This window comes from Myodes glareolus, chromosome 5, assembly GCF_982192425.1.
Source record: "Myodes glareolus chromosome 5, mMyoGla1.1, whole genome shotgun sequence".
Taxonomy (NCBI): domain Eukaryota; kingdom Metazoa; phylum Chordata; class Mammalia; order Rodentia; family Cricetidae; genus Myodes; species Myodes glareolus.
The window spans coordinates 33,535,379-33,558,390 of NC_142030.1; the positions used below are offsets into that span (position 1 = coordinate 33,535,379).

A 23,012-nucleotide genomic window follows, 5' to 3' on the forward strand; every position below is an offset into this window, starting at 1 on the left:
AAAATTTAAATGTAAAATAAAATAGTTACTCTCATTTGTAGTGATAATAATAGCCATATAATGTTCTAGAAAAATCCATATTGCCAGGCTAATAAGTCTGTAATCCCAGGGAGCTCCTAAGGTTAATAATTTGCGATTATGGTTATGAAATATGAGGGCTTTTATGTGACTTTAAAAGTAGCTGACCATATATGGATCATTTTTCCTTTTGGGGAAATTACTCTTTAAGGACAATAGTCATTTTCTCTTCTTTCTGTAATAGTCATATTAAAGAACTTCCTCCTTAGTTGAATTGTATAGTACATCAGATCATCTCTAAAAAAAATGATGTCTGTGTTTTCTATTTATACTCCTTTCTTCTGTTAAGTAGTAATTTTAGAAGGGGATTTTGTATAGAGATCAAGGTATTTATTTAGTAAATCATGCTTATTCATGTAGGATGTTTAATTAAACTGTCATGTGACTTTTTCCTTCCCATCGTCATTTTTATTTAGACAGACTTTGTCCTAGTTGGCATATTAAGAGTAGACCAAGAGGAAACCTTTGTTTTTATAGTCTCTTTTTTAGATGCCAGCTAGATTTAAACATGTTTGTAGTAACTATTTTAGAACAGCAAATCTGAAATGAGTAAAACTCACCTTATAGGTACTGTTAAACTATTTTTTAAGGTAGAGCATATGGTAGATTAAAATACTGTGCAGTATTGGCATTCCTTTTGGGTAATGATCATACATGTTTTTCCAGAAGTTGACTCTGAATTCAGATCCATCTACACAACATTCTTTGCTGTATTTCCTTTCCATTTTCTAATTCATTTTAGTTGTAGGATTTTCTGTAAATTGCCTTTCCCCTTTCTTATATAAGATTGTTCTTCTAATCATGAAAAATGGTACCCATTTTACCACTTACTAAAGAAGACTTTTACTTGAAGGCTTTCTGGATTTAAAGGCAGAATATATGACTAGGGGCAGGAAATCTTCATTATTTATAGCCACTGAATCTTCACATGCTTTTTAAATGCCTTTGGAAAGCTAGGTCTTAGGCCCAAAAGTGCTTTTGTGTGAAATCTTATAATGAACTACTTACCCGGGTCATTCACTTCTAAAGCCCTGCATTTTTTTCCTCTGGATAAATTGCATTACATGTTAACAATAACAATGTCGTGCCATTACAAAGAAAATAGAATCACGCAGTGCATATCGAGATTGCTGGATACTGGGCAGCACAGAGAAGACTTGGGTTTTGTTACCAAGCAAAGGATCTGTGTTAACTCAGACTGCTATAAAAAAAAACAGCATGGGCTCGGTGACTCAAACAGCAAAGCTTATTTTTTGACAGTTTTGAGAGCTAGATGTTCCAGATAAAGGTGCTAGTGATTCGGTGTGAGGTGAGAGTGTCTCATGTCTTATAGACTGTGTTTTCTCACTGTCTCACCCGTTGCATCCTCTTAGGAACCCAACCCTGTAGGACTTAGATCTTCTCATCTGACCTTACTTAGCCTTCTCCACAGCCTTATAGGCCTTATCTCCAAATAGAACCTTGTTGGGGATTTTGTAGTCAACACAAATATTTGGAAGACAGAAACATCTAGTCCAGAACAAGATTTGTTTAATTACCAAAGACTGCTCATTCAGTCCCAGTGTCTTGTCATAGCTGTCTGTCTTGTATTATAAGTACTCAGAATGAGGATTTTTCTGAGATACCATTTGTTTAGGTACATAACTACTTAGTAATATTATACATTATAAATAGTATTTGCCATGAAGACATTAACTGGCTCGAATTGTCCCTGGGTACAGAACAGTGCCTTGTTTGGGCTGGAGGACGAGCTGGGAGATGAGCACTGCTGTTGACTCAGCTGCCCGTGACGGAGCCTGGTGATAGGCAGGTTGAATGCTCGCTAGATGCCCGTGGTATCCGCATCAGCTTTCTGCTTCTCCAAAGTCCCAGGACTGATTCTGGAAGAATTTGGTTTTAGTATTTGATTAAAAATAGAGATTTGGTGTTTATGAATTACAAAAGCATTTTAATCCTTTTATTTCTGGCCTTTTTCAGTTTGTTTGAAGGACGTTCATCAAGGAAACCAGAGAAACTAAAAACACTCTTCTGCTACTTCCGAAGAGTCACAGAGAAAAGTAAATTTCTTTCATTCATAACTATAATTTTTCATGCTGATGGTAAAAATTCAACCCTTTTATATTTTGAAGTATACTTGCTTGTTCAAATACATTTAAATAATAATGATTTAATATAATATCCTAGATTTATACTGTTCATGTATAGTCATAAATATATACTGTATTAATATCTGAAATTAGACCTGGGTACTTTGAAATAAATACCCTAGGGTTGTTGTGACCCAAAATGACTTTCAAAAGAAAGTATAATGACCAGAAAATATATTAGGATACTTCCTATTTAAAGAAAAATTTGCTGGCCTACTTTTTTTAGATAAAATCAAGATTCTATTTTCCTGTCATTCTTCTTTCCTGCCCCATTGTCCTAGTTTGTAACTATGATAAACAGAATGATAAAAAGCAGCTTGGGGAGAGGGTTGCTATAGCTTACCCTTTCAGGTGACAGTTCATCGCTAAGGGAAATCACGGCAGGAATTCAAGCAGGAGCTGAAGCAGACACGAGGACAGATCGCTACTTACTGCGTCATCTTACACAGCTCAGGCTCACCTGCCAGGGATGGTACTGCGCAGAGTAGACTGGGCCCTCCCGTCAGTCTTCAAGCAGAGTGGTTATTCACAGGCATGGCCATAGACCAACGTAATCTGGACAATTCCCCAACTGATATTCCTTCTCCCAAGGTGACTCTAGATTGTGACAAGTTGACAATAAAAACTGACCAGTACATCCACTGAGCCCATCATAGAGTTTTTCTGGGATTGTGTCACACTTAGGTATACATGTCTGTCTTCCTCTTTAGGACCTTACTATCTCACTGTCCTCAAAGCAGATTCTCATCTGTGAGATAGAAGGATAATTATAATTACCTCTACGGTAGTTGCAGGTATGAAGCAAGAGGATACATACTTAATATGTTAGCTATCACCAGTATGTAGACTTTCCTACAAGGTATAAAAAAGCCAAAAGACTTGCTATGTAAGTCAGGTCTGGTTGGTCAAGTGAAATGAGCTTTCTTCTTTTCTAGTCTTCCAGCTTAGAGGATTGTCTTAAATCAGGTCTTAAAATCATTCTAAGGTCATTACCCCTTTCAATGCAATGTTGCTAAATACTGGTCAGATTTTTAGAAAGAAGTCTGGTGAAGAAGATTTTGATAATTTAAGGGGAAAACCGTATTCTTAATAAAATAGTATTTATAGTTTACTTATTTAATTTTGCACCCTATACTGAAAGAAATGTTATGGAAGATACAGGGTTGTTCAGGCTTATAAGAAACACAATTAAATTAGAATTTAGAATGATTTATTAAAAATGTGACCTTTGGGCTGGGGAGTTGAGGTGGTAAAAAGTCAGGCATGATGGTGAGCATTTGTAATCTCTGCATTGGAATAACAGAGATGGGCTAGTACCTGTATTCTCTGGCCAGCCAGCCTAACCTACTTGACAAGCTACCAAACTAGCCTACTAGGCCAGTGAGATAAGCAAATGGGTGAATGAATGAATGAATGAATGAATGAATAGAAGTTGGTAATACCTGAGGAATGCCCTAACATTCTCTGACTTGCACACACAGGCGCGCTGCGCGCGCGCACACACACACACACACACACACACACACACACACGGGGGGTGGGGAGAAGAAAAAGAGAGGTCAAGCTATTAATTATTTTTACTAACATGTTTTAGATATAAATAAGTTATTGAAAGCTGACTTTTCTATTCTGAGGGTCAAATCATATAATCCTTTTCTAAAAGCTAATTGACTTTTCTAAGTTTTAAGACTTCATTTACTTTGAGGAAAAATTTAAAAGCTTTTGTTTGTTTACCTAGAAATGCATTAACCCTCATAAGCTTTGGAACTTAGATTGAAGAAATTAATATAAATAAATAAATTTATATAAATAAAAGTTGCTTCTTTTCTGCCCATCCCCCATTACTGTATAAATTAATGTGTATAGTAATTTACTTCTCTGTAGAAATACAGCACAGTGTTACTCTAGGTCTTGATGTGACTCTGAGGGAAATAATACGAAAGGGAATGGAGCAGAGTTTCTGGAGTCTGCTGTGGAGAGACTGCAGAAATTGGCTTAAAGTACCATATTGCATTAAGCTCCAAGACACCATGTGTGGTAGGAGGTTCCATCATATAATTTCTCTAAGAAGGAGAAGATATTCAGAAATGGAGAACTGTCATAGGTGAGCTGCCACACAAAACTGTAGCATCATTCATCTGTACACTTAGTCAAGGATAAAGGAGAAATGAACCTGGCCGTGCAGAGGCAGACAGCAGAAACTTATACATCTCAACTGTGACTCTGGATAGAGGAGGAGAAAGAAGCTCTGAGAATTTGAAACATAAGCTTCAAGTGCCAGGCCTACAGTCTTACTGCTGGTGTGGTCTGCAAAAGCCTGCAACAGGATTTAATCCAATTTCAAATCAGTGATGCCTCAAGCTGACTATTAAAGCAGACAGCAGTCTTTTGGGGGAAATTATATTTTAATCCAGACCCAGACCTCGGGAGCACCACTGTAAAATAGTACACTGCTTTCAGAAACTAGTTTCAGAAAGAAACAAAACCAAAACATAGTTTTAGAATGGATAAGACATAATTCTAGCAGGACCTACTTCTCAGTTTTGTTAAACATATGTATTGAATATTCATGATAAGGACTTCAGAACTATAAAATGTAAAATTTTCTGAATTAAATTAGTTTATATAGCTTCAGAAATAAAGAACATTATAGGTTAAATATTTAAAACTTGATGACTTAAACATGCTCTCAAGGTATTGTGTTGCCAGGCAGTGGTAGTGCACGCCTTTAATCCCAGAACTGGGATCTCTGTGAGTTCAAGGCCAGCCTGGTCTACAAGCGCTAGTTCCAGGACAGGCTCCAAAGCTGCAGAGAAACCCTGTCTCGGGGGAAAAAAAAACAAAACTAAACAAAACAAACAAAAAAAGGATGTGTTACTGTTTCTATCTGGATAGCCCTATTATTCTCCCCTTCTCTTCCTTCTTTTGCCTTGCCTGCAGTGTTTATCAATTTCTCTTAGTCTCTCTTATGTGTAAATGACATTTAATGACCTCATTTCTCTGCTAGGTAATTGAATGACAAGCTAGACCGTGGTTTCTTATATGTATTCAGTGTTTCTCTTGTGTTTGAATATTTGATTTGATAAATTTCTGTGCATTTATCTTAAATAATCTAAAGACTATTTTAATATCCATATTAACAAAAAGTTCTGGTTCTAATACTGCTGGCCTGCATAATATTTGAGTTGTTCTGTATGTTGCTGGGAGTAAAGAAATACAGAATTGTCCACAAGAATGAGAGAATGAAATTATTGCTGAACTTTCATTGGACTCAATGCCATTACCACTAATAGTTTCTGACATCTCTTTCTTAGGCTTAAGAGCCTTTTTCCCCTCAGAAGACAGCAGACAAGGCATCAGCCTTTTAGCTTGTTCTTTGGTCTGAAGCAGACAGATTACTTCTGGCCAGCTGACTTATTTTTTGCTTTTGACTAAAAACAAAACAACGCAAAGAAAAAAAAGAAAAGTAAAGTAAATATAGCCAAAATATATTTTTCTCCAAAATTATTGGCTACATTCAAAAATAGATAATCTTTTCCCTAAATTCTTACTTTTCACTTTTTAAAGCCAAAAAAATGACGTCTCTCAAATCATACTACTGTACTGCTCTCTGCAGCCTCCTTAGTGAGGGTTATTGTTTTGTGGGAGGTCCCAATGTTAAGAAGGTAGCATTTTAGCCATTATTTTGAGCTCTGTGTCCTGTCTGCAGATTTAGTATGTCACAGAATGAACATCTAAAGATGAGTTTAAACTTCTGATCCTCCTGTCTGCAGCCCTGGGTGAGTGGTGTGATTGCAGGCGTACAACACTGAGCCTCTTCTACTTAATTTTTAGATACTGTTAATGAGATTCTTTTGTTGAGTATGTCAACTCAAAATTAATACTTTGTGTGTTTGTTTTCTTTTATGACTTCTGTAGAACCTACCGGATTAGTGACATTTACAAGACAGAGTCTTGAAGATTTTCCAGAATGGGAAAGGTAATAATAAAATTAATGATCAAGCCAGGTGGTGGCAGCACACTCCTTTATTCCCAGCACTCAGGAGGCAGAAGCAGGCAGATCTCTGTGAGTTCAAGGCCAGCCTGGTATACAAAGCGAACTCCAGGACATCCAGGGCTACTTTAATAGATCTTGCCTCAAAGAAACAAAACAACAACAACAACAACAACAAAATTCAACCTTAGAATTACAAAGTCTATTTGATCATGATAGGATCATTTTTTTACAGCTCTTGGAAAGATGAGTTTTCAGCCCTTAACTGCCCTGCATCCAAGGACTCTCTTCCCATAAATGACTCATCCTTGCTTCTAATTATAAGAATTATAATAAGAATTATAATATATAATTATAATAAGAATTATATTCTAAATATAAGAATATATCTTTTAAATAAAATTCTCATCTTTTGACCTTATCTAGACTTCTGGAACACATTTTGTTCAGAGATGAGAGGTTTTTCTATACGAAGATGCTGCTAAGTGAATGTCAGTGTTCTCCCTGGCCCCCTGTGCAGTCAGCCTTTATATTTTCATGGATTCTTCTCCTAGAGGACAGGACACAGAAACATCTCATTTACTGTGTTTTAGAATTGGAGGTCAGGAATTTTGAGGTTTGATTGATTCCCCACTTAATACAGTTTTTTTTTTCAAGTTTTATCTGGAAAAGCTGAGGAGAGTAATAGCCAGTCTGAGTTAATCCACAATTGTAAGATTTTTAATACTTGGAAGTTGTTAATATGTTTCCCAATCTAGAGCAAGTTTCCAATGTTAACAATGGTTAAATAAATATTGGCCAGCTTTTTAAATACAAAAGATATGATAACACTTATTGTGTGCACATTTCGGTATATAGTTCATGTTAAGAAATGTCTCTCATTTCTGGCTTTTTTTTTTTCCATTGTTAGTATTTTTGTTCAGATTTGATGAAGAAGAATAACCCTGAAGGTGGTCACCTTGACGGGACCTGTCTGCTTAGGTGATGCTGTGGTCATCACAGATATTTGTTTGTGAAAGAAGAACTTGAGCAGACTGAGTACATGATTGAAATGATCCATACTAGAGAGAAGTGGGTAGAAATAAACAACATGAACACAGAGCAGGCATGAGCCGGGAAAGATGTGTACTTAGATCCATGGCAGTTAGATATGAAGGCGAACCAGGAAGCCCACTAGAATGCCAGTGACTCTGCCATCCCTTCAATAGATGGAGACCAGACAGGCTCGTGGATAGGAAATTCATTGTTTCAGCACAGTCCATTCCATTGTTAGCTACGAAGTATCTAACATAGTAGTTCACCAAAATCATCTGTCGTCTTTAAGTCTCTTCCCCTGTTCTTGATTATTTTTCTGACACTACAATTAGTGAATATGATTTGTTAAGTTCTTCAACATTTGACCTTTTACATACCTTAAAATTGCCTTCTTGACCTTTACTTCTAACTTTGACACAGATGTATACTAACTCATTTTTGGATTATAAACTTTCCTTTGACATACCTTGATTTCATTAATTTCTCTTAAAATGTGTTGCCTTGAGCTGAACATCCTACTGTGTCTCCTGTCCAGATTAGAGTGAAGAGCGTTTCTTTTCTTTGCTCCCCTACTATGCTGAAACAGGAATTGAGGAACACATATGTTTTATTCATGTCACTGTGGTATCAGTTTGGCCTGTCACTAACATAAAGGGCACCCAGCATCCCCATGACAGGTGGAAATGCAGATACTGATGTGGATGCTTTGTGAAAAGAATATAGTAACTGCCCTATGTGAGACCAATTGTCCCTTTAACTCTGATAAGCAGATAGTACTTTTCTAACTTAATTTTACTTTATTGGTGTCTTGTTTGTTTTAGCTGCTTCATGAGTGAGCTGGGGAATGTAATTAAAGTCAGTCTCCCAGGCTCCACAGGACCAGAAAAATACATACACTTAAAGAGGGATGGTGGCCTGGCATGGTGTCACACGCTTTTAATCCCAGCACTTGGGAGGCAGAGGCAGGTGGATTCCTGTGAGTTCAAAATCAGTCTTGGGGCTGGAGAGATGGCTCAGTGGTTAAGAGCATTGCCTGTTCTTCCAAAGGTCCTGAGTTCAATTCCCGGCAACCACATGGTGGCTCACAACCATCTGTAATGGGGTCTGGTGCCCCCTTCTGGCCTTCAGGCATACACACAGACAGAATATTATATACATAATAAATAAATAAATAAATATTTTTTTTTAAAAAAAAACAGTCTGGTCTATAGAACTAGTTCTAAGATAACTGAGACTGTTACACAGTGAAACCTTGTCTTGAGAAACTAAAAAAAAAGTAATAATAAAATAAATAAAGAGGGAGAATGAAGGAGAAATAAAGATTGTTGATACTGCCAAGAGTATGGGACTGCATGGGTGCCATGGAATCAATCAGAGGCTTTCCTGGGTCTGTTTGTGGCATATTCCAGGTAGCCCTTTGACTGTTAGCAGGTACTTTAGTCGTGCTTAGGGCAAGAGTGCAGAGACTAAAAGTGGAGAGCTACTAGGAGGTTAAAGGATTTTTCAGGTGAACCACACCGAGTTTGTAGCTATTCCCTAATTACATTGAGAACCAATGCCCATGGTTGCCAGCTTCTGCTTTGGAGAAATGTTGCCAACCAAGTAGTCCCAGTTGACAGTTCACAGATTCCTGGATCATGCCCCTTTGTCTTTCAGTTGTATCCTTATAACCATATATCATATGCCCTCATATCCCCTTTGAATAAAATGACTAGGAAGCTAGGATCATGAGAGGAAATTTAAAAGTTATCTAATTGCAACCATTCCTAGAACTCACATGAATGTAGGAGAGAACCAGTTCCCACAGTTGTCCTCTGACCTATACATAAGTAGTAAGGCTCAAACACCCACACACAAACATACATATGCACAGAAGATAAATAAAAGTACAGCCGGGCAGTGGTGGTGCATGCCTTTAATCCCATCACTCGGGAGGCAGAGGCAGGCAGATATCTATGAGTTCGAGACCAGCCTGGTTTACAAGAGGTAGTTCCAGGACAGGCACCAAGAGCTACAGAGAAACCCTGTCTTCAAAATAAAAAAAAAAAAAAAAAAAAAAAAGAATACAGTAAGAATGTTATTACAAAATCAAACCTATAGACTTTCTATATAATCTTTTCTAAAAGCGTGATACTCTATTAAGAGTTTTGATCAATGAGAGGCTACTTGGGTTTAAATCTCACTACTTTTTATTTACTAGCTTAAGTAAATCAATTAAATGCTTTCTGTATTTTTTCCCATTTGTAAATTGGGTGTTATTCTGACAATTAAATGAGTTAATTCAAATAAAGTTTTTAGACAGAAGTTGTATTAAATGATCTTAATTAAGCTTATCTGTCAATTAGGCTAGAATTTTGCCACAAATATTTATGAGCTCATAAAATTAGGACATTAGTGAATCTCAGGAATATGTAGCACTTCTAAATTGTGTGTGTGTGCCTATGAGAGTGTGTGTGTATGCCTGTGAGTGTGTATGCGTGTATACCTGTGAGTGTGTATGTGTGTATGCCTGTGAGAGTGTGTGTATGTATACCTGTGAGTGTGTGTGTATGCCTGTGAGAGTATATGTGTGTATGCCTGTGAGAATGTGTGTGTGTGCCTGTGAGAGTGTGTGTGTGTATTTTGTTTGTGTACTTATTCACTACCTACTCCAAAAACAATATAAGAGTACTATTTAGGTTAGCATCCATATATTATAATAGATATGTCATATTTATGATAACCTAAGATAGCTTTTTTATTCAGTATAGCAATTGGGGGAGGTGAATCTACTAAGAAAAAAGAATAACATCTTTAAACGTTATTAATGCAATAAAATTATCAACCCAATGTAACACAGGACAATATATCAGTAACCATAGATTATGGAAAAAAAGAAAATGATTGTGCCTTCTGAATACTTACTTACAAATGTTAGGTTTATCTGTCAACAGTGTTAATATAAAAATTCCATAGGTCAGAATCCCATTGGCACCCCTCTCTTAACACTAGTTATCAAACTATTGAAAATAGGGCTCGTCTAAGAACCAGGCAATTGCAGGCTCCAGCATGATAATAAGGTTTCATATATTCTCATTTTTATGTCTTGAGAAATTTTTTAATTATTAATTTCATGTAGGTGAAAATAATATTCTTTGTCACTTTAATGAAAATATGCATATTTGAGTGAGGAAAAATTGAGATGATCAGTACCATGATTGTTAACATTATTTCTGGCTCTTGAGATTCGGGGTGGTTTTGTTTGTTTGTTTGTTCATAGTCACTCATATTTTCAGATGTGTGTGTTGTGAATTACTTATCTAAGAAAATACCTTCTATTTTGTAGATGTGAAAAACCCCTGACACGATTACATGTCACGTACGAGGGTACCATAGAAGGTAATGGCCGAGGCATGCTACAGGTAGGTAAATATCAGAAGTATATGTACATTAAGATGCCTCTTGCCAGTTCTGACAGAAAAGGATATTTGAAAACTTGTTTGTCTCCTAAATTTGTCTAATGCAAAAAAGGATGGAAGAAAACACAGAACAGATCACTTTGACAGCTGCTATTTGCCCATGTATGCTCATGTGCCTGTTATAAAAGCTTTTGACAGAAAAATCCCAAGATCTGGACAACAGCAGTCCTCTTGGTTCAGACACTGATTGTGAATTGACAGAGGATGAATTTCCAGGGGCCTGGTCTTGACAAGCTGTCAGCAGGCAGTTTTGTTCTTTTTCTTTAAGGGCTTGTTTTTGCCCCAAATCATGACTAGCTTGAGATGTTTTTATGCCAACAGAAGCCTTGTTTGGGTGTAGGAGGCAGACATTTAAGACTGATGGATGAAACAGGCTTCTTCCCCATAGATAATGCTCTCAGAGCACATGCTGTAGCTATTTGTACTGTCTTTTCTCTGTTGAAAGCAGGTAATCTTGTCTAGTACTTAATCCTTGCTATGAAGTTGTTACTATCATTACTTTTTTCCAAAATCTGAGAGAATTTTTTTCCATAATCTGAGAATTAAGAATCACATGCTGTAATCCTAACATTTGAGTGTCCGAAGCAGAAATTTGAGGTCAAGGACATAAGTTCCAAAGTAACTAAAGAACCTTATTTCTTTCTAGAACAGTCTTTCATGTAGGCATAGTTATAAATAAAATCTGAAAAGAAGCATGTTCTCTTTGCTGTTTATTTATTTTGGGTTCTGTAAGACAGCTTCTCATTTGTTTCTCAGGGTGACCTTGGACTCACTCCATTATCCAAGGTACTTTTCAGCCTTATGATCCCCCTGCCTCAGTCTTTTAAGTTCCAGGGCTATAGGCATGCTCCTCATTGTCCAGTTATGATTTGTTTTAAACCACTTTCCAGATGGATGTGGTAGCACATCCTGTAATCCCAGTATTTAGAAGAATTACTACAAGTTCAAAGCAGCATTTTCAGGGTCTGCCTGAGATGTAGCATGGTGCGATCTCTCTCTCTCTTTGTCTCTCTGTCTCTGTCTCTCTCTCTCTCACACACACACACAGTGCACGTGCTCACATGTCCTCATACACTCCTACCTCAAATCACATTCTTCCAATGATTCCTTGAACTTGCAAACAAAAACACTTAAAATAACTAAATTGGTAATCTATTCTTTATATTTGAAGAAAAATTGATTATCTTATTTTTTTCTACTTAGAAAATATTTTTCAATGTGCTTAAAAATTGTTTCAAATGAATATCACTTTCTGTTGCATTTCTTTCTTTATGTGTTTTTTTCCTGCATTAAAGTCTTGGATAAAATGAGGGAGGCATAATGTACCTAATAACTAAGCAAAGCTATTGCTAGTTAGCACCACAGGAATGCTGACCTCTTATTACAGAACAATTCAACAAGGAATCATTTACCAACAGTCAGGGTTGAGATTCTTCCCGCTTGCCTGCATTATATTATATATGAAATATGGGGTTTTGGTAAGTTAAAAAACTTCCATAAAGGTTTCTAACTCTTATTAATTGCTCTTTGTACCCATTCCACATCTCCTCAGGAGGTCAGGGAGTATTGTATTGCAGTGCTCCAAAAGCTCATTATGTAGCAAATAAATTATATTATAGTGAATGGCAACAACAAAACCTCCGTAAGGAGTGTTATCATTTCTCTTTTCATCAAGTCAAAATGCAGAAACTGAGTAGTACGAGCAAGTACCTTTAAAGTGAGAGACTTGGAAAATGAGTGGCTAAAAGTAAAAGACACTCATGAGCTTACATCCGTGTACTGACGCGGGCTTCCCACCTGTTACAGAGAGCCCTGTATAAGTACTTTTGGACTTTGGGTTTCTTTTTCTTTTTTAAGCTCTTGCTTTCACAGTGTATTTCTGTGTCTACCTTTCAAGTAGTGACTATCAAGGGTCTTTTTATCAAAAAGTGAACAATAATATCGTGTGGTGTGTTTCTCATAATTATTATCAAGTAGTGTATAAGTTTGATAAATCGGACCTTTTTATTTCAGTTATGTACCTGATTCCAGTAAAAATCAAGTTATGTTGATCTCATCCTGTTTGTAATTCATAGAAGCATCACAATAATAGCCACATTTCTCAAATGCTGTCTATTTCATTTCTGGATTTTCTGGGTCTCTTCTCTTCCCTATACTCTACCACAGCCCTGAGGCCTGTTAGTTATTCAGTAGTTACCTTGCCTACCTCTTTGCTGTTAATTATGCATCCTTTTAGTGTATTCTTGAAACTAAAACTCTGCCCTGAGTTATCTTAACCCTGGTCCAAGTTGCTAAATGAATCTTTCCCAGAACCTCAAGATTTGAGTACAAACTCCTCTATACCCTAGACCACCTTCTCATCATCTGTAGCTCCCATGTGATGTCCTGTCCATTGCAGGAATAGTGGGACACTGTTTATAGTCCTTTCTAACAGTTGTTCACAAGGTTTTCCATTTTCCCTAGTCGGCCAACCAACTCAGGATCGAATGCCGCCTCCTTTTGAAAAGCTGCGTTGTCCTCTGTGCTCAGTTTTTACTCATTCCATATTGAGATACGTGAGAAGTAGCTATTCTGGAGTTTTAATCTCCATAGTACTCTGGTGCACAAACCCAAATATGTATTTTTTTCAACAATTTGTCAATAGTATGTTTCAGTACTTTCTAAGATCTTATGGGTAAAATAAGAATATGTTGCCCTTTATTAATTTTTGTCTTTTCACATTTTTGATGAACATAAGATTTGTATTCTTGCCTATTCATCTGTAGAATAATCTTCATATTTTTATTTCTACTGTTTTAGAAAATGTGAACAAGTTTTGGGAGATCTTACATTTTATAATAATTGAAAAATTTCTTACAGTTTGTAATAAATTGTTTTTCCTGTGTGTTTGGGTAAATGTATTTAACTTGTGTAAATCTGTGTAATCTAACTCTTTAGAATAATCTAAATAATCTAATTGAAGACATGGTCACTCTTTCTAAAACTGAAGTAATGTGACAGGTCACTTGAGCTCCTTTGAGGATCGTGGCTCTTCATTCGGGAATCAAGCCCACACCCTGGAACAGAATCAGAACTGCTGATGTAGACTTACAGACTAAATTGCAAATATTAATGGAGTTAAATCTTTGTTCTTATACTGGATTTTCATTTCCTCCCTCCATTGGGTATATTTTTAGAAATTGTTGGTAGTATTCATTCAACTTGGGGGTTTAATTTGGAACAAAAATTCTATCCCTTTATTTATTTTTCCACAGAAGCAAAACAACTCCTGGAAATAAAAGTCACTTAAAATACACAGAGGGAGGTTGAATGGTAGCTAGATGTAGGGAGATGATCTTGAAATCCCAGAGCAAGACTAATCTTGATTTAGGACGAGAAGGACACAGATAAGGTTTTCATTGATATTTTGTCTAAAAGCTCAATTTTCCAGGTTTCTTAGGAAGTTTAGGTCCCAAAGAAGAGGTGTTAGCTGTCCCGAGAAGGAAGAGCTGTAAGCAACTATAGCCACTCCTTAGGAAGATGGGGGACTGGTTTTCACAGGAAAGAAAAAATTTTGATCCCATTGAGTAAGTGTTTCTTTGTAATGTTTGTAGGTGTTCTAGACACTGTTTTACACACTACATTTTCTCCAATAGGTGGATTTTGCAAATCGTTTTGTTGGAGGTGGTGTAACTGGTGCAGGACTTGTACAAGAAGAAATCCGCTTTTTAATCAATCCTGAGTTGATTGTTTCACGGCTCTTCACTGAGGTGCTGGATCACAATGAGTGTCTTATTATCACAGGTCAGTGTGAGTGTGTGTACACAATGGTCTAGAATCCCCAAAAGCTGCCCAGACAAGACTTTTCTCTTCTTTGAGCAATAGACCCAATATTTTTTTTAATTATTTATTTATTTATTTATTATGTATTTATTATGTATACAGTATTCTGTCTGTGTGTATGCTTCATTACAGATGGTTGTGAGCCACCATGTGGTTGCCAGGAATTGAACTCAGGACCTCTGGAAGAGCAGGCAATGCTCTTAACCACTGAGCCATCTCTCCAGCCCCCCAATATTTTATTTTTATTAAATTTTCTTTATTTGTTGGAGGAGGGCCACTTGCTTCCTCCAGCTCATGTGGAAGTCAGAGGACAACTTGGGGTATTGTTTCTCTCCTACAGTATGGGTTCCAGGGATTGAACTCAGGCCATCAGACTTGATGGCACGTCCATTCACTTAGCCATTTTGCTGGCCCCAGACTCAGTAGTTTAAATTTATTATTTATACTTTTTTATTGTTATCTTTTTCCTTACAAATATCTTGAGTAGTAATGCATTTTATCCCCCATCTTTTAGTTGTTGGCATATCCAGGTGGCACCCTTCATGTGTGTGACTGAAAGAATATACCTACAGGAAGACAAAACATTTCATCAGTTACTGGGACTTTTGTTTTTTTTTTTTTCTAAGCCTGTAAAACTGAATTTCTTTTCTGTTGTTGCTTTGAAATTAGATTAGATCGTGGTTCCTTGGTTGGGAGAATTTGGGTTATTGTTATTAAAGTGTCCCCTTTGACTTATATCAGAAGTATATAAAGCTAAAGTGTATGCCGAGAGGTGCATGGTGAAGTTAAGACTGAGCTCTGGTCTTGGTGTCGTACTCTTGACCTCTGATAATTTTCAGACAACCTTCAAGAGAGTATTTGATTTTCCCCTTTGTTTTTCTCGTAGGAGTCTTTGTTTTTTAAGTTTTATTAGGATTTCTCTGGGTATGGATCTCTTTGATTTTACTTTACTTGTAATTCATTGAGCTTCTGGAATGCTTAGATCTATTTTTGTCATCAAATTTATTAACTGTTTGACCGTCATGTCTTATGTAATGTTTGTTTGTGTTGTGCAGGTACAGATGTAAGGGGTGCATTTACATATGTGCTCATATGCATGTGAGAGCTAGAGGACAGCCTTGGATGTTGTCCTCAGGAGCGCTCTCTACCTCCTTTCTGACTGCCTGACATTGATCTGCGGCTCACTCATTAGGCTAGGCTGCCTAGCCAGTAAGCCTCTGAAGTCCTCTTGTTTGTCCTCCCCAGCACCAGGATGGGATTACAGGAGCTCTTTCTAGCAATCTTTTTACCAGTTGGGCCAAACCCCAGCCCTAGGGCTCTTATGTCTTAAAATATTCTTTTCTCTCCATATATATAAATGTTGGTACACTTAGTAGTGTACTAGTCTCTGGACCTCTGTTCATTTTCTTCATTATTTGTTTTTTCTCTTCTTCAGACTCAATTGATTTTTGGTCTAATTTTGATTTTTGGTCTAATTCACTGGTTCATTTATCAGTTGTAATTTGCTCTTAAATTCTTCTAGTGAATTTTTTATTTCTGTTATTGTACTTTTCAATTCCAGAATTTCTTTTCTGCCCTCCCCCGTTTGTCTTTATATTAAAGTGTCTTTTAAAAGAATTTTTCTATTTTTTAATTTTTTATCATTTTAGTTATTTATTTTGTATGTACTTGCCACAGTATGGTTTGGAGATCAGAGGACAATTTTCAGAAATCAGATATCTCTTTCCACTATGGGTTATGGGGATCAAATTCAGGTTGTCAGGTTTGATGGCCCGTACTTTTACTCACTGGCAGGCCCTAATATATTTGTGAGAATTATCATTCTCATACTTACTTTGCTTTAGTACTAAGTAAGACATGGTTCTTTTCAGTTCTTTCAACATATTTAAGATATGTTTGCGTTTTTCTACTAAATCAGCATCAGTTTACTGGTTTACTGTTGACTACATATTCCTGGATATGGGGCACACTTGTCTCATTCTTTGCACAGGTCTGTGGTCCTGTTGTAGTTGATAATGAGATATGAATATTTTAAATAATATGGCAACCCTAGAAATTATTTCCCAATCAGAATTATTGTTAATAGCTTGGATTGCTTACTTCCTTTCCTGAACAAATTCTGTGGAATCTGTACTGTTTCTTGACTATTGTCACAGAGGTTTCTGTTCAGTTTTTTGGTGGTTAGCTGATGAATGTACAGATTTCTTAGATCCCACTTTGCTGAAGTGCTCTGTGTGCATTGCTGGCACCATCAGCCTTCCAATAGGTCCTTGATGACTGCTTCCATACCTTGCCACTTCCATAAAGCTTCAAGGTTGGGCAGTAGGGAAAGCTCCGGTTTTTCCTGGGTATTTGTTGCACATAGTGTTCTGCGCTCCCAGGAATGTGCCAGAATTTTCCTAAGCTCCTTGTTGACATCTTGTTGTCAGCTTTTCTTGGATGCTTTGGTTAGTCTATTGCTTGCCCCATGTGGTGACCACCACCTTAGACAGTCTCCATGGTAAGCAGGCAGGGACATGTGCTGATCTCGTACAGCTCTTGGACACTAGGCTTTTCACACTGGACAAGCTCCAGGTTTGTAAAGTCAAGACAGCCTTCTGTGTGAGATCTCCCCGTGGGAAAGGTCTGATGATTGTTCTCGGAAAGTCGAGCTTTGGAGGAGCTTCAGCACTCTTGTGTCTTCTCTAGCGGCTACTGGGTTGCTGCTTTCCATAGTAGTTAAGGTTTTAAAGTTATCTTGCTGCTTGGGAGAATGGCTTCATGTTGTTTAGACATTCTTACCCACATGATCTCATGGTTTGGTAAGGTAAAGCAAGCAACAAAATTTATGTAGCTTATGTGCAAAATTAAAATTAGAATCTCAGCAAAGGAATTTATTTCTCTTAGACAGATTCTTAGTTTGTGACTTTTAAGTTAATAACATGAAGAATTTCTATAATTCTGAAGTTGTTTCCAAAATTGTATTGAACTGGAAAGATACACCCGTTTGTTCTCAGCATTGTCAGCTCCCATAGTGCTTGACTGTCTGTAGTTGCTGATCATCGTATAGGAACATAAGATGGGTGAAGGTGAGGAAGTTACCATAGGGGAGGTGAGAGTGCACAGATTACAGGACAAAAAGTGGGGGAAGGACTGGTGAATACCCACTGTTGGCAACTAAACTGTTTGAATACTTGTACTGTGCTCTTTACATGAACTCTGGAAGTCCCGGCTGTTAGTGTTCCCATTACTTATTTATAACAATGACAAATTTTAAGTATTTTTAGTATTCAGAGGATTTGAACTGAAGACTAGCAACGAAATATCCCATCAATTTCCAAAAAGAATTTTCATCTTTAAAAAACATAGATTAATAAACCTTGGTAAAATGCTGAGCATTTAAATCCAAAGCTAGTTTTTTTTTCCCTTTAATTCTCTTATGGTATGAAAAGAATCTTATCTGCTATTAATTTTATAGTAAATAAGGGACATCACTTTCCCTGAGAATATTAGAAGGAAAACATTAGAATGTGTCTCTGTCTCTCTCCCTCTTGGCTTCATCACTCTCCCCTGAAGATAGCTTGTCTCCTGAAAAAGAATCCCTCTGGGATTGTCTATGATCTGACTTAGCTGCAGCAATTGGAAAGGGAGTGGAAAATAGCAAATCTGTGACTGTCTTCAGATTGGTGATGACCTCAAGCTAAGGACACTTGGGGTGACTTTTAACTCAGCATTTTCCCCCACATGCACTTAACTTTATTACAGTGCTTCCTAATTAATATCTGTGATGTGATGTTCCCTTAATGGAAATGACCATTTCATCATCTATTTTGTATCTGGACTTCTGCCATCCCCCTTCTTAGGAGACTCTTAACCATGCACTGCAATTTATCTGCCTGATCAATTCCATTCCTTCAGTGATGCAGCTAAGCTCAGTGACCTAATGGCTGTGACTGTGCTGCCTGAATCTGTAGAAGAGTTTTGAGAAATTGGAAATAAATTAAATTTGTCATCAGTGTGGGGCATCTGGTTGCTATCAGACTTTTAAGTGAATATGAAATAGGTCATGCAAACAGGCAAATACTTTTATTCAGTGTTATTTCCGTTTGCTGTGATTCACCCATAGTAGCTGAGTTGAGACCTTTTGGTAAGTGTGAATGGAGTGAAAGAATTAAACATCTTCCAGATAGCTTCAGTAGAAAGTGTTGAGGGGCTCTACAGTGTTTTTTCTTCTTGCTCTGTTTGGTGAGCACATACCGCAGATGCCTACACATGCCTACAGATGAAACTTCATGAGTAGAGTAGTAATTTACATGGGACCCTCCCAGAGGTGAATCAGTGAGCATAAGACCCTCCTAACAGTGAATCAGACCATCAGGAATGTCTACACGGGTGTCTACTTGGTCAGCAGAAGTGCTAAGACTAACCAAAAGTAAACCATGGTTAAGGATTCAGTGCCATCTTGATGAGATCGAAAGTCCGGGCACCATCCCTACAGAAATAACCCATTGTTAATGTCTCTAGACTGTTGAGAGAGATCTGAGTTCATTTGGAGTTTTCCAGAGTATTTAGAAATCAAATGTTTTTATGCTGCTTATCTTTACAAAATATTTCCTAGCTGTGAATACTGAAGACAAGAGCATTGCATCTACTCCATAATTGCTTCTATATGAATGATGATAAATGGAGTAGGGTGTATGATGTTCATGTGAACTGCCTATCCCACAGCCAAGTAGAATTTGTTAATTTACTAATATTTTCCCCAGCTCACTATAAACTTCTATTAATAGTAAGAGAAGCTAGATATATTTCTTACTAAGTCTAAAGCTCATAATGCTGCCATGAACACTTAAAAGGTTTTTCCTTCAGTGAAGGTCTGCCTCGCCTGAATTGTTACAGACCATGGCTTTTCCCACTGTTCCCTTTTACATGTCCATCACTGCTCATTAATAAGTTTGAATTTGAAATACATTAAAAGCATTCATTTTTTAAAAGACAGTGATTTATCGCTTGCCTACCTAGAAAACCTCAGGTTTAATTTGCTTAGAGCAGAAGGAAACATTTATTTCCGCATCGCCAAGGAGCTATATCTGCCCTCCGCCTCTGTGAGAAGAAGGCTGGCAGTGTCCTCACTGGGACAGAAACATAAAATTGCTATTTTATAGTCTTCAACCATTTCAATTTTAAATTAAGAGATCAAAGTAGGCAAGGGTGGTTTGTTTGTTTGTTTTGGTTTTAAACAGGAAAAGTGAGGCTTGTCTACTGCTAGGCAGAAAACAGAAGAGTGTTCCTGGCTAGCTCTCAGTTCCCTTTAGACAGTAGACCAGACAGTGTTATTGCTAATGCTGTTTCCTCTAGTGCTTTGCAAAGTTAAGTTCATATTGACATGGTTTTAAAGGAGTTTTAATTTGTCTTACTTGGTTTTCTAAGTGATCCCATGAGGTAAAACAATAAGCAACTATTAATAACCCATAGTTTCAGATGATGCTGGTTAGCCAAGGTCACATGACCAGTGAAGCGTCTCTTGGGGTCCCATGTTTCCTAATGTCAGTGTGGTGCTTTTTCACCACAGTGTGCTATCTTTGAAGATCTGCTTTCCTTTCCTGAGACATGGTCTTACAGTGTCATCCAAGCAGCGCTCAGTCCCAGCCTTGCCTCTGTCTTCTGAGCTACTGTGCCTGACTACAAATGTGAGCGTCTGAGTCCATTATGTAGTCCATGCAGAGCATTTCTGAACTTACTGTTGTAACTTCAGTTAATGCTGCACTTTCTGTTTCACTTGTTAAGCTTGCACGTGTGGCTGTTGTACACACGAGAACATCCAGCTGTACCACAGTCTAGGAAGGCTCTTCACAAGAAATAGCAAGACCATTAGAATTTTCTTGGTTTGCAGCATAAAAAATTCAAAATTTATGGCAATTAAGATAAAAATTACTTTAAAATTATTTTAAGAGGCAGTGTGCTAAACAATAAGTTGGAAATTGTAGTATTTAACCTTTATTATGGGAAATTATAAATCATATACCCCAAATAGAGTACTTTTCATAATGCTGCATAAATATAAATGTAAATATATAAATATAAATATATTTGGAAGAAATAAAATTTTTGTAGTAGTCACAAGAAAAATATATTGAATTCTCAGGGGTTTTTTTGGGGGGGAGTCTTATTTTATAACTCAGGCTATCCTTGAATTCATGATCTTTATGCCTTAGATTCCTGAGTTAGGATTACAGGTGCATATCACCATACCAGCTTCCCATAGTCTTTGTCAAATTTAGCAGCTTACATTTTTTTCTTCTCCCTTTCCCTCAAATATTTAAGAGTGTGTTAGAGATATTGGTCCCTTTTACTCCTAAATATTTCATCATATAGTTCCTCGAGACTAGTGAATCCACCTACCTAAACTTGTGATTTTGGGTGTGTACTGGCTCTATGCTTTATACTAAGTAGCATCCACCGCTCTGTGTGAGCCCCACTGGCTTTGTATTTTCTTGTTAATTTACTTTCGGACTGTTTAGTCTTTGGGACCTCCCTTCTTTTTTCTTGTTTGTTTATTTGTTTGTTTGTTTTCAGAAAGTCTCATTCTATAGTCTAGGTAGCCCCATACTTGTGGTCTTCCAGCTTCCATATGACACAGTACCAGGCCAGGTTATAATGGGTATATGTTAGCTTGGCTCAACCACAGCCCCCATGTATTCAGTCAAACACTGAATTCATATGTTGCTGTGAAGATAATTTGTGGCTGTGATTAAGTCTATAGTAGTTAACACTTAAGAAGGGAGATTGTTTGCCTTAATCTGTGAGGGTTTGGTTTGGTCAGTTAAAAGGCAGTCTTCCCAGAAGGAATCCTTCTGTGGACAGCTACTGCTGCCCATGTCTAAGAGTCCCAGCCTGCTTATTAAACCTGCTTATTCATCCCCACAGTCATGTGAACCTAGTTCTTGTGGTAATCTATTCATATAGGGGTCTCATTCCTTCTGGTCCTGTGGTTGGTCTGTGACTGATATGCAACTATCATGAGTAAAACTGCTATGAGCATTCTTCTGAGCAATTTTTCCTTAAGATGAATTCATTTTTATTTCATGTGTTTGGGTGTTTCACCTAAATCTATGTCTGTCCTTTTGTATGCCTGCTGCCTGTCAAGGCCAGGAGAGGGCACTGGTGCCCTAGAACTGGAGTTACAGATGGTTGTGAGATGCTATGTGGGTGTTACAAATTGAATCTGAGTCTTCTAGACGAACAACCAGTGCTCTTAACCATTGAGCCATCCCTCTGGCCCCTTCTGTACAGTTTTTATTGGTACACTGGTTTTTTTTTTCTGTTAGATAAATACCTACAAATGACATTTCCAGATCAAACTGTTCATGTTTAATTTTATAAGAAATTGCCAGGCTATTTTTCAGAATTATTGTGCCATGTTGTTTCACCAGAAGTATACAAGACTTCTGTTCATTCTATTTCCTTGTCAGCCCTTAGTGTGCCTTGTTGTTGTTTGAGACAGGGCCTCGCTATGTAACTCTGGGTGACCTGCGTGGGCCTTCCAAGTACAGGGATCAAAAATAATGTGCACCACACCTAACCCTTATTGTGGCCACTTTTATTTTAGCCATACATTGAGATTTATTACAGTACCTCACTGTGGTTTTAGTGTGATCGCTAATGACTGATAATATTAAACATTGTTTCATAATTGTTAGTCAACTGTATACTTCCGATATGAGATGTATGTTCATGATTTCTGTCCATTTTTGTAAATTAAGTTGTGTGGGTTTTTTTTAACTTATTTTGTGTCATTTTGCTGAACTAGGGTCTAAACATGGGGCTTACAATTGCTGGAAAGGGCTCTGTCACTAAACTCTAGTTCCTTAGCTCCTGCTTGTTTTTGTTATTGAGACCTCATCACCTATTCTGAATACAGATCCTTTGTGAGACGCTTGTCATGTGGGTGCCTTTCCCCTACATCTGGTTTTCCTGACACTGACTGTTGAATGTTGGTCCCGTGTAGCTTTTGTTTCATTTGTAAGTTTTGTGGTCACTGCATTTCTTTATTCAGTTAAAGAAATCTTTGGCTAAATGCAGTAAAGCTGTTCTCCTGTGTAAGCTTGTTTTTGAGATGGGGTCTTATGATGCCCAGCTTGAACTCCTGATGTCCCAGCCCCCACTGTTCATGCTGAGGTTAGGGTGTCTCCTCCCGTTTTCTCTGGGAATTTTATAGTTTTATGTTTATGTCGCTCCTCCGTCTCAAATGTGTATTCATAACATGAGGTAGCAGTCTGGGTCTTTATTTTTATATGAATATCTATGTGTTCCAACAGTATTAGTTTCCTGGATGCTTTATTATAGCTTTCTTTACTGACAGTCAGGTGGCCTATAGCCTCTGTTTTGTTTCATAGGTTTTTCTCACATCTGTTTTTAGGCCAAAATCTAGAAACTGTTGAATTCAGATAGTTGAACACTCCAGATTTTGTTTTTTGTTTCTTTTGTTTTATTTTGTTT

The 23,012-nt window shown here is 37.3% G+C and overlaps 1 protein-coding gene across 3 annotated transcripts in view; it reads left to right on the forward strand.

The window, feature by feature from the left end:
• Window positions 1-23,012, forward strand: part of Parg (poly(ADP-ribose) glycohydrolase) — a 98,820-nt gene that overhangs the window by 49,491 nt on the left and 26,317 nt on the right. For all 3 annotated transcript variants that reach the window (XM_048421409.3, XM_048421411.3, XM_048421410.3), the window contains 4 exons: window positions 2,056-2,135; window positions 6,144-6,204; window positions 10,580-10,655; window positions 14,348-14,495. In XM_048421409.3, coding sequence (XP_048277366.1) covers window positions 2,056-2,135; window positions 6,144-6,204; window positions 10,580-10,655; window positions 14,348-14,495 — 365 coding nt within the window. The remainder of the gene's footprint in view (window positions 1-2,055; window positions 2,136-6,143; window positions 6,205-10,579; window positions 10,656-14,347; window positions 14,496-23,012) is intronic.